Source organism: Amblyomma mixtum, chromosome 5 (genome assembly GCF_055824585.1).
Source record: "Amblyomma mixtum isolate Tamu chromosome 5, ASM5582458v1, whole genome shotgun sequence".
In the NCBI taxonomy this organism is placed as follows: Eukaryota; Metazoa; Arthropoda; class Arachnida; order Ixodida; family Ixodidae; genus Amblyomma; species Amblyomma mixtum.
The window spans coordinates 64,074,455-64,087,942 of record NC_143016.1 but is presented as its reverse complement, the minus strand read 5'-3'; the positions used below and the strand labels follow the sequence as shown (position 1 = coordinate 64,087,942).

At 48.7% G+C, this 13,488-nt stretch overlaps 1 protein-coding gene across 3 annotated transcripts in view; it reads left to right on the top strand.

The window, feature by feature from the left end:
* The window catches only part of RhoGEF3 (Rho guanine nucleotide exchange factor 3), a 355,331-nt gene that overhangs the window by 333,408 nt on the left and 8,435 nt on the right, over positions 1-13,488 (top strand). For all 3 annotated transcript variants that reach the window (XM_089544803.1, XM_089544804.1, XM_089544802.1), the window contains 11 exons: positions 93-228; positions 1,343-1,595; positions 2,027-2,585; positions 5,502-5,729; positions 6,336-6,498; positions 7,723-7,820; positions 7,966-8,136; positions 8,708-8,896; positions 9,321-9,500; positions 9,702-9,806; positions 10,887-11,144. In XM_089544803.1, coding sequence (XP_089400929.1) covers positions 93-228; positions 1,343-1,595; positions 2,027-2,585; positions 5,502-5,729; positions 6,336-6,498; positions 7,723-7,820; positions 7,966-8,136; positions 8,708-8,896; positions 9,321-9,500; positions 9,702-9,806; positions 10,887-11,144 — 2,340 coding nt within the window. The remainder of the gene's footprint in view (positions 1-92; positions 229-1,342; positions 1,596-2,026; positions 2,586-5,501; positions 5,730-6,335; positions 6,499-7,722; positions 7,821-7,965; positions 8,137-8,707; positions 8,897-9,320; positions 9,501-9,701; positions 9,807-10,886; positions 11,145-13,488) is intronic.

Here is a 13,488-nt window from a genome sequence, read left to right as displayed (position 1 = left end):
GAAATGATGGGTGCAGTGTTTTGGAGAGAGAACGGCTCGCCTGTATAGTCATTTCAGCCCTCATCCAAGCCCCGCGTCTCTGTTCGGTGCAGGACCTGAGTGGAGCCATCCCGGAGAGCTGTGCGCCCAGCAGCGATGACGTTCCCGCCGCCGCGGAGCTCAGGTCTCCGCCCCCGCCCATGGGCCGCCGTGCGTCGGCCGACGGCGCCGCCTGCAGTCCCCTGACGTGTGAGTTGCGCTATAATTGCTTTCCTCGGGGGCCTTGTTACATTCGCCGGTCGACTGAATTTGCCTTCGAGGGAAAGTTTTCTGCTTGAGTCTCTTTTTTTCCTTTCTGTCGAGTGTTTCGTTATGCGAATTTTTGCGCCATGAGTGCGTATGATTTCAGTGACACTCGAGTGCTTTGAATGCGCTCAAATCGAGCCATTAAGTTCCTAACTTGGGCGTGTGTTCATTTCGTGAAGCCAGCCGTGCAGTTACCACAAGGCAGACTAGGTTATGAAAAAAATTATATGTAGACAGGAACTCCCAGACTTCTCGTTTGCCTTCCTCTAGAGTGGAGAAGTCACAGTGACGTCCAGCACCGACTAATACCTGTACTAGCTGCATTCAATTCGATTCTCGATAAAGTTGAAAATATGCGTTATGAAAATGAAACGTCCCTCTATCATCCTTCCTTTCCAAACCCCCTCTAATAGTTAACCCTAAATCCACCATGGTTGCACAAGCCGCGGTGGAGCAGTACTGGTTATAGTGCTCGGCTCCTGACCTGAAAGACGCGCGCAGGTTCGATCTCGGCCGCGGCGGTCTCATTTCGATGGAGGCGGAGCTCCAGAGGCCCGTGTACTGTGCGATATCAGTGTACGTTGAAGAGCCACAGATCGTCGAAATTATCCGGAGCCCTCCACTACGTCTCCTGAACGAACCAGCGCAAAAAACACAACGGACAAGAAAAAGGCGGAACACTACGGAAAGGAGCGTCCGTCGTGTTCCGCATTTTCTTGTCCGTTGTGTTTTTTGCGCTGGTTCGTTCAGAAGCATGTTCTACCAACTAGCCCAACAACAAGCGTTCCTCCACTACGGCGTCCCTCATAGCCTGAGTCACCTTTGGACGTTAAACCCCGTAAAACCGAGGCAAACCATGGTTGCACAGTTGCTGAGTACACCTGTTCCAGCATCTGCAGCCAGCGGTGTCTTCGCGAAGCAGCGGTGATTTGAAGGGCAGCGTATTGCGATGAATGCGCTTCTCTGAACCGTTGCCATGCATTCCGCACTGTGAAATGGCTCTTTTCTAAAGACTGCTTGGTTGTCCGTCTGACGGCTGTCTTTTTCTTCCCCGCAGCCCCCTCCACACGGCCCGCGCCTCCACCGCCGCCGTCCCCTCCGGCGCAGAGCGACGCCGAATCCATCCACGGCGCCCGCTCCTCGCCACCGCCGCTGCCGTCGGCGCCGGCACCGTCCGCGAGCAAATGCCTGCTGCTCGGCCGGCCGGGCAAGCTGATCCGCGACCGGCCCATCTCGCGCTCCGAGCGTCACCTCAAGGCCGCCAGCACGCCCGAGTTTCACAGCGGCAGCACCGAGGATGTCTGCTGCAGGTCAGCCGCCTTCCCTTTCACTCCCGCGTATGGTATACATACGATCGGGCGGGCCCTCGGAGGACCAAGGGGCTTTCAAGAGGTCGTGCATAAATAAAGTGAACTAAGCCGGTAAACATCGAATACGCACTTTGTCAATGTCGCTGACCCTTCTTCTTTCGGTTTCTATCCCATGCGCCTTCATGTCAGTCTGGCGTGTCTTTGTTACTAGCATCACAGCGGACTGGAAATCTGGTCCCGATGCATAGTCTTATACAAGCCTGCGCCTGCGAACAGGCCTCGGAGGCCGTTCTCTGCGTTCGCAGTGGATCGAATGTTAAAACCGAATTGCCGAATAACTCAAGTCCCCCACCAGTGTTTTGATGCCCTTTGTAGAAGGGTACGTCTCTTCAAGGTCTCTCTAACTGAATGGTTCGTCGCCCTGTCGGCAGAAACGTGCGCCGTCCCTGGTCCCAGCTGTACAGCGACGCGGAGGCCGAGCAGCTGTTCGCCGCCGTGGGCAGCATGTCCAACCTGCAGCAGCCGCATCAGCGGCAGTCGTCGTCCCCTCCCGACGGCGTCCACCCGGGGCTGCCCCCGCGCTACTCCTCGCTGCGGGCGTCCAGCCCCCGGCTCATCGCGGACAGCGTGCTGCAGAAGTTCCGCAAGACGTTCTCGCTGCGCTTCCAGCGGAACCGCAAAGGGTCCACCACCTCGCTGCCGGCCGTCTCGGCCCCGTGCTCGGCGGCGACGGCCGAGGCCCCCGCGCACCTGCTGCTGGCCAACGGCGGCGGCGGCGGCAGTGACGAAGAAGGCGGCTGGCCCCCCTGCGCCCCGGCCGGCGAGGACGAAGAAGAGGGCGGCTTCCGGCCGGGACCCACCATCCTGCGGTCGTCGCGCGAGCGCCGCCTGCACCGCAAGAACCGCGAGCTGCGCGGCTCAAAGTGCAGCAGCGCCGATAGTGGGATCCAGCTGGAGGCCCCCGGAGGACAGGGCGCCGACCAGTCCGAGGTATACACGCCGCTGTCTCTTTCTTCTCTATCCTGCGTCTCTCGCCCGTTCCCAGGGACTTCACTGTGGAGGGCATAACGACGAGGGTAGAATCGTACCGCCGAAGCAAACTGCGCCAACTGTAAACTTCACTTTTTCTCAGGAAATTATTTACACAGCCACCAAGTCGTCACAGTGCTCCTGCCTCGTGTCCTTAGCCACTATCTAGCTCTAAATAAGAATCAGGGTCACATGACCAATGTTGTTCAGCTATGTTCAGAGGAGCACGCGCGGGGCCAATCGCCGCCTGAGTGCCTTAGTAAAAGAGTTATGGCTTATGACTTTCTCAAGCCGTCATTCTCGGTGCCTTTTGCCGCATGCATATGATGTGGATGCCTGATGAATTGATGTCCCTTTCACCCACTACTAGTCTGGAGTCTGTTTCCTTTGTTCCACTTGGTCACCGTAAACGACAGCCGACGAGGAGACTTTCTTTTTGATGACCGGAGCAGCTTTGAATTGTGTGCATAAGTGGTCTTCGTTCAAGCCCGCCTTAATAAACGGGGCCCCTTTCCATGGAGTCGCTTCCGGATCGGGAAGATATATGGGGCTTCTATTCGGCGTGTCGTTCGGTTGCTTTAATTTTGGCTTTCGTGCTAAGCCGTCTCCACGCGACGAGAACGTAGTCGCGTTAGCTGCAGAGGAAGTAGAAGAAAGCAGCTCGCAAAAGATTTCAGCTACTGGGCGCCTGTCGCGCCACCCACCGGTGGCGCGAGCTGCGAGAGGAAATTGAAATTGGTTTTTGAGGCAAGGAAATGACGCAGTAACTGTCTCACATATCTCGGTGGACACCCGAACCGCACCGTAAGGGAAGTGATAAAGGAGTGAGAGAAAGGAGAAAAGAGGTGCAGTAGTGGAGGGTTCCGGAGTAATTTCGACCGCCTCGGGATCTTGAACGTGCACTGACATTGCGCAGCACACGGGCTTCTTTTGCGTTTCGCCTCCTTCGAAACGCGGCCGCCGCGGCCGGGTTCTAGCCCGGCTACTCCGGCAGAGCACCTTAGCCACGTTAAAGAACCCCAGGTGGTCGAAATTTCCGGAGCCCTTCACTACGGCGTCCCTCGTAGACTGAGTCGCTTTAGGACGTTAAACCCCTATAAACCATAGCCTTAACCACTGAGCCACCGTTGTTGTTGTTGTTGTGACTGAGAGAAGGATGAAAAGGAAATTGCACGGGCCTGCCTACTGGCTTGAGCCGAGCCACCACCGCTGCCACGTGCAGACAGGAGAGAGAAACGATCAGAGGAAAAAGGAAAGAAAAGACGCGCGTCGCAGCAACAACTGCGTCCGCCGGAGCGGACGCTGCTCAAAAAAAAAAGAAGATAAGCGGCCGAAGCCGCGCTCGCCGAAGCGAGAACAGATACTCATCCCACTCCACTCGTGAGATGTTTGGTTTTGGCTTAGGGCAACCTTCTGCGGGTGTGCAGCGGACGCTACGAGCGCGAGCCGCCGCCTCCTGGATGCTCGTTGACGGCGCGTGAGCACGTGAAAGGAAAGCGCGGGAACGAGACACTGCAGCGTGAGGTTGCTCCTTCGCGCGCCACCCGAGGGTTGTACGAGCTAGACTTTTTGCGCCAAACCTTTCGTGCTCTTGAGGCATTCCAGTAATGCGCGCGGCGAAAGGCCCGAACGTAGTTTTTTTTTTTTTGCACCGACTGCTTACCCGAAGACGAAAAAGGCTGCCATCGACGCACGCACGCTTTCTCCTTCGCTGAGCCCCCACACTCGCTCGGCGGCTTAGCTTCGTCGTCTCGGGCGCGGCTCACGCGTTGTCATGGAAGCAGCGAAGGCAAGTGGCGCGGGTTGCTGTCGGAAAGGTCGGCACAGGCTGTTGCATCGCGCCGGCACGTGTTATCCGGCATCGTTATCCGGCATCGTGGCGCGAGGCTTAGCACGGCGGACGACAGCGCGTCATGGGCACGCATCACCGAGAGTTTCGGGGTCTTAGCTAGCGGCGCAGCTGGTGCTGTCAGGGGAGCGACGCTGCGTGTGGTGCGCGGAAAGAAAAATATAGGAACGTAAAGATACGAGGCGAGGGCGTCGTTTCGCACCCTCACGCCGGGAGGTAGCGCTGCAGCCTAACCTTCAACCATAGTGGGGCTAGCGCCTGTATTGAAATGTGATCAGATTTTTTTTTTTCTTTTTTTGTTTGCGTGTGAAATCAAATTGAAAGGGCGAAAGTTCATTCTTACTTTTTAGTCACAATTTGCAAAAAAGGTTGAAAATGCCACCTGTTGCAGCTGTTACAGCCGCCTTCCTTCTGTGTAGCTGCTTGCATACACTCATCCGTTATCTGGCAGGTCGTTCTCTCATAATGCATGATTCTTGTGGCCTTTTTTACATGGCTTCAGTAGTGTGAACCGTAAAGGTCACCCTAGCTTTTGATCTGTCATTTCATCTACTGCCTTGTTTGCACAGGTGGCAGTGGCTCACTCAAGTTTTAGATCACTACTGTCGAGGGGCATTGAGCACACTATTCTTTAAAATTTATATCATATTATATTATGTTGCGTTATATCATTTTATACTGTATTGTATCATATTAATAATTTATGTGTACTTATAATAATTGCAAGCACTACAGGGTGAAATTGTGACTTCACTGTACTGACAATCTTCATTGTTTCTTTTCTTTTATTGGCAATAATCAGCAGGTTTATTCATTGTTCTTGTGGGGAAATTTACTCTTCTTAAAACACTGTGCATAGATGGTTTGGCTTTGTACATTTCTGTAGTTGCAACTTCTAAAGTATACAACATGACTTCCCATTTCTCATTCTACACTGCTTCCTGTCAGTGTATTTATTCCCTTAGTCACATCTCTGTCAGTTGATGAATGCTCTCCTTGCTTTCTTCTTGTGCCGTTGCTGCCTGTAGGCCGATTCCACTGATGACAGCAGCCAGACCAGCATCCAAAGGAAAGCTGAGAGCATATCTGCAGTGATCACCATCAATGGCGTCACCTGCTCGGGTCGTCAGGGGTCCTACTCTAGTCTTTCACAAGCCAGGGCCGAAGCCGAATCTGTTGTGTGTGATGACAATCAAGTCCCGAGCTCCCCGCACTCAAGCTCCCACGTGCCACATAAGCCTCCATCCTTTGATAGGGTGAGCACAACTTCTCCAATGGCTACTCGTGTAAAGCACGCTTTGCTTTCTCTAGAGACAATTTGAGTTCATAGTCATGCCGAAGTCTGATCTTTTATGGCCCACTTGTGAAAACCCATACAGCATTTTTCTGGCTTGCTTGGGGTGTCTTGGGAGTGGTTCAGAAATCATTGGAGATTTCAAGACAACAAGAAAAGCAAATAGGTGTTACATCTCAACAGATGATAGCGCTTGAGTTGTTACTCAGCACTGTGTTGTCTTGCCTCTTTCTTAGTCTGTTTTCTTTCGCGCTGTTAAAGTGTGGCAAATTCAAACTAACTTGCCCAGTTTTTTGTCCTCCAGAGGTATTAGTGACTAAGAGAGATCAGTTATATTGTCATTGCAGTCATCCTTACTGTAAATATGATTTTTCCTCATGTGGGACTTGTTTTTTTTAAGTGGGTACATGATGCTAGCTCAACATAATATAAAAAATAGCTGTTTTGACATTTGCATGTATGTATGAGTACTGAAGGCTTTCACTGGGCTATTTTGCTAATACTTTACTAATGCTGTACTTCCATTTCTTTTTTATCCCGTCTGATAAACTTTTTATTTGTCAAACAGCAATTCTCTACGCCACCGCCAATTAAGACAAGGATTGAGCGCAGCCGCCCGACAATTCGTCGACAGAAAGGACGAGGTGCTTTGCGGAGGTCTATCAGCCAGCCACTGGACCTTGAGAAGTCCGATAAGAATGACCTTGCCCAAAAGGAGCAGCTTTCTCATGGTAAGGAGATTTTCCTAAATATGAAGTAGGGTGTGCATACACTAGTGAACTGCACTTGTTCACATTAATAGCCAGGGCATGCTGATCCAGTTGGCCACTGATGAATCAGTATGAAGTTTTATTCAACTGAGGGCACCTGCCCATGTAGATTAAGATCATGTAGATTAAGTAGTGGTTGTTGTAAAACATGGCAGTCATGGCACAGAAAGCTGTCCAGCTAGGTAAATCATGTTAATGTGAAAACATGTCATTACCAGTTGGCGCACAAACAAAAAAGGTTTACTGTATTTACTTGCATCATAATGCAGTTTTTCCTAAAAAAAATAAAAAAATTAAGAAAGTTTCTCGTGGATGTATTTATTATGTGTGATATTTAGGAAATATTTGCATTTTTGCTAGCAAAATAGCAGGTGCATTCATTATGCGAGTGTGTCTGTTACACAAGTAAACATGGTAGTATGTTCGAATGTCCATCTGTTCTGTTGTTACTGATTCTGCTGATTCAAGTAAACTAGTCTCCTTGTGGCCTACAGGCATTTCTTGAACTAGTTGTCCTTGTAAAAACTGAAATGGCTGCCTTTCTGTTCTTGTATATGCCAGCGGCATCATAGTTTATTCCTGACAAAGCAGCAGTTGATTTATAGACTAGAGCAGGGGTTCTCAAACTTTTTTGCTTGGAGGAACCCCAAAAGCCTTCAATAAGTTCCAGGGACCCCCCCCCCCCCTGCTTTCACTTACCAGCAATGTTGTCGAGTGCATTTTTGCAAAGAGAGAGTTGCAAAAGTTAAATGTTTATTGCACAGATTAATACAAATACTAATGTGATCGGTGGTACTGCTTCCCTTTTGAGAGCAAGTCAAAGCGTGGCTCAGTAGCACTCAGAGCCAGTTTCATATCAGCTGCCGGGTCAGGGCCGGTGAGGGTTCTCGCGGAACACAAGAAGACAGCCCGCGGAACCCAGTTTGAGAACCCCTGGACTAGAGTGATCAATTCTGAGCGCTTGGAAGTGCTGTTGCACATAATTCTGCTGAGTTTCATATTGATACAGCTCCCGGGAGCGTATCTTGCTAGGTTCAATATTTATTGTTCCTCTGTAATGTTAATAGAATATTACAAGAAATGGCAGTGACCGAAGAGCGTGTATTGAACAGCGTCCTGTTTATTGTTCTTCAATGCCTTGTCGCCTGCTTCATTTTTGCCTGTTTGGCTTTTCGCATTCCTTAGGCTTGTCAGACCAGGAAGCATCCAGGAACCCCAGTACAGCGTCTTCAGAAGAAGACTTTTCATCCGACGGAGAGTCCTATTCTCAAATTCCCAAAGATGTGAGTGGTTGAGCATTTCTCTTGTATTGAATGCAGTAAATCATTCCGAGCCACAATAATTTTCTATGCTTTGAACAGCAGCAGATGTATGTGGTCTGTGTTGCATCTGTTTTCTTTCTGGTTTCTTTTTTTTTTTTTTTTTTAGTATGAAGGCGTTACGTATGTTGAGGCACTTTGGGACCATGTGACCCTGGACTCAGAGGAGCTGGCCTTTCAAGCCGGCGAAGTGATCGAAGTGACCGACATGTCTGACAAGGACTGGTGGTGGGGCTCAGTTGACCAGCGACATGGCTGGTTCCCAGCAGCATTTGTTCGGGTGAGCTAATGGTTTCCCTTTTTATCTTTGCAGTTTAGGAGGAGAAAAAAAAAATGGAATTGTTGAAGAATGCGGGAGGTTCCATATTATGCTGAAATGGCATTTTTAACAAGGTACCCATGTGGGCTAGTTGGTGTATATCAGACATAACTTCACCAGCGAAAGAACGAGACACGAGGAGTAGAAGAACACAGGACAACACTGGACAAGGCAATGGCCAGCGTTGTCCTGTGTTCTTCTACTCCTCGCGTCTCGTTCTTTCGCTGGTGAAGTTATGTCTGGCATTTTTAAGCTGCTTGACAGTGTGTTGGATTTTTTACATACAGTGTTTTTGCCACTTTGATCATGCAAATTTTTTAAAAACGTGTATGATCTAAAGCTTTGCATCCTCACTTTACGTTGAGAGGTAGACAAGAGGTAACTGGGCCACAGCATTGGGCTCATCCTCTGGAGCACACATACTGCTCTGAGTGCAGTATTGCCAGGAAATGCAGGGCTGTTCCTCACATTTTTTTTTTCTTAACACAAAGCAATGTTCACCATTGTGCCTTTGTTGTGTGATCACTTGCAGTTACGTGTTGGCCAGGAAGACACAGTGGAGGACTGCATCACCAAGATGGCAGATGGCACGCTCACACAGCACAAGCCTCGCAAGATGAGCATTGGCCTGCTGAGCAACGAAGAGGTGCGCGCCAAGGTTGTCATGGAGATTGTCAACACTGAGCGGGACTTCGTGCGCCATCTTAAGGACGTCGTTCAGGTGGGTGGCAATATTTATCATATCCTGGAGGCCACTTTTTCTTAACGCAAGCGGTATTTACTGCCTTGGATTGACGGTAGGACATGGGTAGGACAGTTGTTTGAAGTGTGGGTAATGCATGCTGTCAAAGTACTAGACAAGCGTCTGTGTCTGGGTTAGTTGATGATATGAGAACATGATAGAAGCCGGACGAAAAAGTAACGACACACGATGCCTCCTGAGTGTTGCCATTGCCTTGTCCTGGTTCCACATGCTGTTCTATCAAAGGACTTTAGAGTATGAAAAAGTGCTGAAGTAATGTGTAATGAGAGTCGTATGCCAGTGCAAGTACATTTCCAGTGCAAGTACAGATCCGAATGGCTGAGAGCCAATGGTCCTTGCACAGAACAAACTGAAAATGTCTGTTTTGCTTGTTTGTCAACAGGGCTACCTGGCACAAGTCCGGCGGAGGCCCGACATGTTCTCTGAAGAGCGCCGTGCAACCATATTTGGAAACATTGAGCAGCTATACGAGTTTCAGAATGCCTTTCTCAAGCACCTCGAGTTTGCTGTTGATTGGGAGCAGCCACATCTAAGCCAGATCGGATGTGTGTTCCTGGAGCATGTAAGCTGCCACTTTTATTTTTCTTTTCTTTTAATTCTTGTAGCTATGTCATGACCTCCATATTTTTCATATCAAAGTTTTCATTATTGGCAAAAGCAGAGCACGCTCTGAAATATACATTTGCATAGACTATATGGCTGCCTGTGGTTGCTATGACCATTTAAATGAAACACTGAATTTTTTGTTTTGTTTTTGTTTCAGAGGCAAGAATTCAAGATCTACTCGGAGTACTGCAACAATCACCCTCTCGCTGTCAGCGAACTCCAAGAAGTCTATGCTGACTCCAAATATGTTCATTTCTTTGAGGCAAGTGTGCCATTTCCTTTTAAACTTTCCTTGCGAAACTGAATTAAATTTGTAATCCAAACCAAATTGGGTGAATTGCAGTTTCATGATGAGTTTGTATCAGGAAGTTAATGATCCCTCTGATGTGTCAGTTTGTATATAAAATGCTTGATGTTATGGAAGGAACTGGCACAAGCAATACTTCTTACACTTCGGCACATGTGAACATTGCATTTTGCTTAAGCTAAAAAAGTTCTTAAGTTTCCTCATTGTGTCTATGTTTCCAGTTTTACATGTTACCATTTGTCATTATTTCTGGACCACTCTGCCGAAGGGAATAACAGGCGCAGTGAAAAAAAATTCAACCAACAATACCAATACCTTCCTTTTTTCTTGATGAAAAGAAGTCAAGGAAATATAAAAATGCCCTGAAAATTATTGCTAGTCCTGATATGTATTTCACAAATATCAACTTAACAGATTTAGTTGGTACTATTTCTTGCTGGAAATATCTGAAACTTCTTTTAATTTCAGAACTAATTATGTGGGGAGAACCCTTTCTAATCATGTTTTGTAGGCATTTTTTTTTTTTCCAGTCTGCTGTTGACTTAGGCTAAACAATAACACCATAGTCTTGCTCTCTCTTCTCCCTGTTCTAGAGGGGAGGCATTAAATGGTAACACTGGGGACACCAGGAATTTTTTGAACATGAGAGAAGAGTGAAATGTGTTGTTTATTTGTTTGCTCATTTTGTTCTTATTCATTTGCTGTCATTGTGCCCAGAACATGAATGTCCAAAGTTGGATGTCACTTTAAACCTGTCATGTAAACCTAATTTCAATGCCTGGCAGCATGTTTGTTTGCTCATTTTGTTCTTATTCATTTGCTGTAACTGTGTCCAGAACATGAATGTCCAAATTTAATGTCACTTTAAACCCATCGCATAAACCTAATTTCAATGCCTGGCAGCATTTGTGGAACAGTTGCACACGTTTGTCATGTCTTGCTTGACAGGTGTTAGTAACATCTGTGGCGTGGAGATGTGTCCGAAGGAAGGTTTCAGTCTTTTACTTCATTTCTTTTCTTCGTTTCTCCATGCAGGCGTGTCGCCTTCTCCAGGACATGATTGACATTTCCCTGGACGGGTTCCTGCTGACTCCGGTACAGAAGATCTGCAAGTACCCACTGCAGCTGGCTGAGCTGCTCAAGTACACGCGGCCCGACCATGCCGACTACCACGCTGTGCGGGAAGCCCTGGCAGCCATGAAGGGCGTGGCTCAGATGGTCAACGAGCGCAAGCGCCGCATGGAATGCCTCGAGAAGCTGGCCGAGTGGCAGAACAGCGTCTTCAACTGGGAGGCAAGCTCTCTCTCTTTATGCCTCTAACATACCGTATAATGCGGAATATAGGTCGAGGCGGAATATAGGTCGAACCCCTTACCTTGAAGCAAAAAAGTCAACTTAAAAATTATGAGGCACAAAACTTTATTTTATTCACTGGTGCCACCAGACTCGTTGCCTCCTCATTCGTCCGAGCTGTCTGAGCTCTCGTCCGAAGACGACTGCTTCGCGCTGGCTGCGTCCCACTGCATGTCGTCCTCGGTACCGTCCAACGAGTTGCTAATGCAACATTTCTTGAATGCCCACATACCTTGTCTTCGAGCTCAGGGTGCACCGCGCGGCGTCCGCGAAAGGACGCCTTCCGCGCGTTTCAGGCAGACAGCTCGATTTTCTGCACTCGCCAGTACCGGACGCTCTTCTCCGAGACGCCAAAGTGTCGCTGGGCGGACATTTTCCCATACTCTTCGGCGAATTCGCTAACTTTTTTTTAAACGCCGCGGTGAACTGACGTCGAGTACCGGTACTCATTTTGCGGGCTGTCGCGAAATTAATACGTTACAACGCCAAGAACGATTACCGCCGTCAACGTTTGGCCGCGTCGGTCGACAAAGAGGAAGGAAAGGATCGTCAACATGGAAGCGATAATGATGCGGATGCCAAAATGTCCGCGGCTTGCACATGTTGCCAGACAACTATTCAGTTTGTGCCAAAGGCCAGTATATAAGTCGAGGGGTGACCTTTTGGTAATATTTTTCGGGAAAAACCTTGACCTATATTCCGCACTATATATCTGCACCACTCTGCCGCATCTTTGAAGCGTACGGGCGAGCAGCTTGGGCCCTCTGGTACCGCTAATATTTGCAGACACTTCAAGCAGCTTGGAGCAAGTTACATTCTGGTGGCACTTAAAGCCAGAAAGGCGCTCTGCTTCGTGCTGTTCACCTTTCTTTTGTGTTGCTAATAGTGACTGCAAGACATCCAGCCAACATTCTCAGTACGCACAGACAGTTTAAAGCATGGCCAGTGATGCACCCTGCTGCCGTGTCTTTTGTAAAGCTGTGAACAGGAAATCGGAATTCTCGGTTTGAGCATTTATGGGCACATCTGGGTATCTTGTTCGTGTATGACATCATCTGGTGATTCGCTCACAAAGAATACCACTGAAGATGTTCATTGTCTTTTTTTTATATCTTGCTCGGTCTAGCAGAGGGAATAAGCAAGAAAAGTTTGTAGTGCAGATAATTGGTCACTACTTGCCATTGTACAAAGAAAGGTAACAGCGAACAACTTTCTGGCTCATTGCACGAGAACTTTGGCCTTGGTGTCCTTGGCATCACTCCTGTTACTGTCTCCTCAGCCTCAATACTTCACAGTTCTGCTATTTTGCATCTTAAATTCCTTCTCTGCTACTCACACTTTGATGCTGTTCAGGATTTGACTTAGCACAGGTATGGCAGCCCCTGCTGCAAGCGTATGTTAAGTTTTGGAGCAGAGTTCAACCTTGTTTCAATGTATTTGTTTCTGAATGGTGATGTGTTGCGACCTCTTTAAAGGGACACTGAGGAGAGCACTATTAATATTTTTTTTATAGTAAAATCCGATAGTTCGGCATGTCATGGCTTTGTTGCCACTTGGCCGGCAGCGAAAGATGCATTTATTTCCAAGAAATTTGGATTCGAAGTTGAAAAAGTTTTTCCCGCCGCTCTGATTCAAACTTGGGATTCTCCTATGACGACACAGGACTAAGTGACGTGAAACATGACGTGCGCATGACGTACCGCAGACTCCGTGATTTCTGGCGGCCAGCAGTGCGACCTAGCAGCAGCCGAAAAGAAAGCTACCGCCGGCCGCACGTTGAAGGCATCTATCGGCTATTGCGGCCGTCGCTACAGTCGCTTCGATTACGTTTGCACTGGCGTTTTGCCATCGTTACGATGGATCTCGTTCTCGAAGTCGTCAACGAAGTTCTCGCAAATAGACACCTTTAGCATACCGTGTACCTTGTTACCGCTAGCGGAATACCGGGAGCCCGCCTACTGCCGAAAAACCGGCGCTGATTGGTCCCGATGCTTCAGGAGCGCGCGTAGCTGCCGGGCACGTGGCGCCATCTGGCGAGGTCAAGGACATTTGTGCATGCATTGGCTGCGCCTCAGGGATTTGTGGCTTCTCGGGTCCTAGTGTTGCTTGAACTATTGGTTCTAGCAACACTGTTTTGTCCTATGACGTCATGAAGCTTGTACTTGCGAGTTTGGCCTGTGGCGGCGATACCTGTATTTTGGTTCTTGCTCTTCTACGTTACAAGAGCTTTGTTGTCAGTATGAATGGCGTTTTTGTAATCAGGAGCTGGTATTCTGTCGATGCA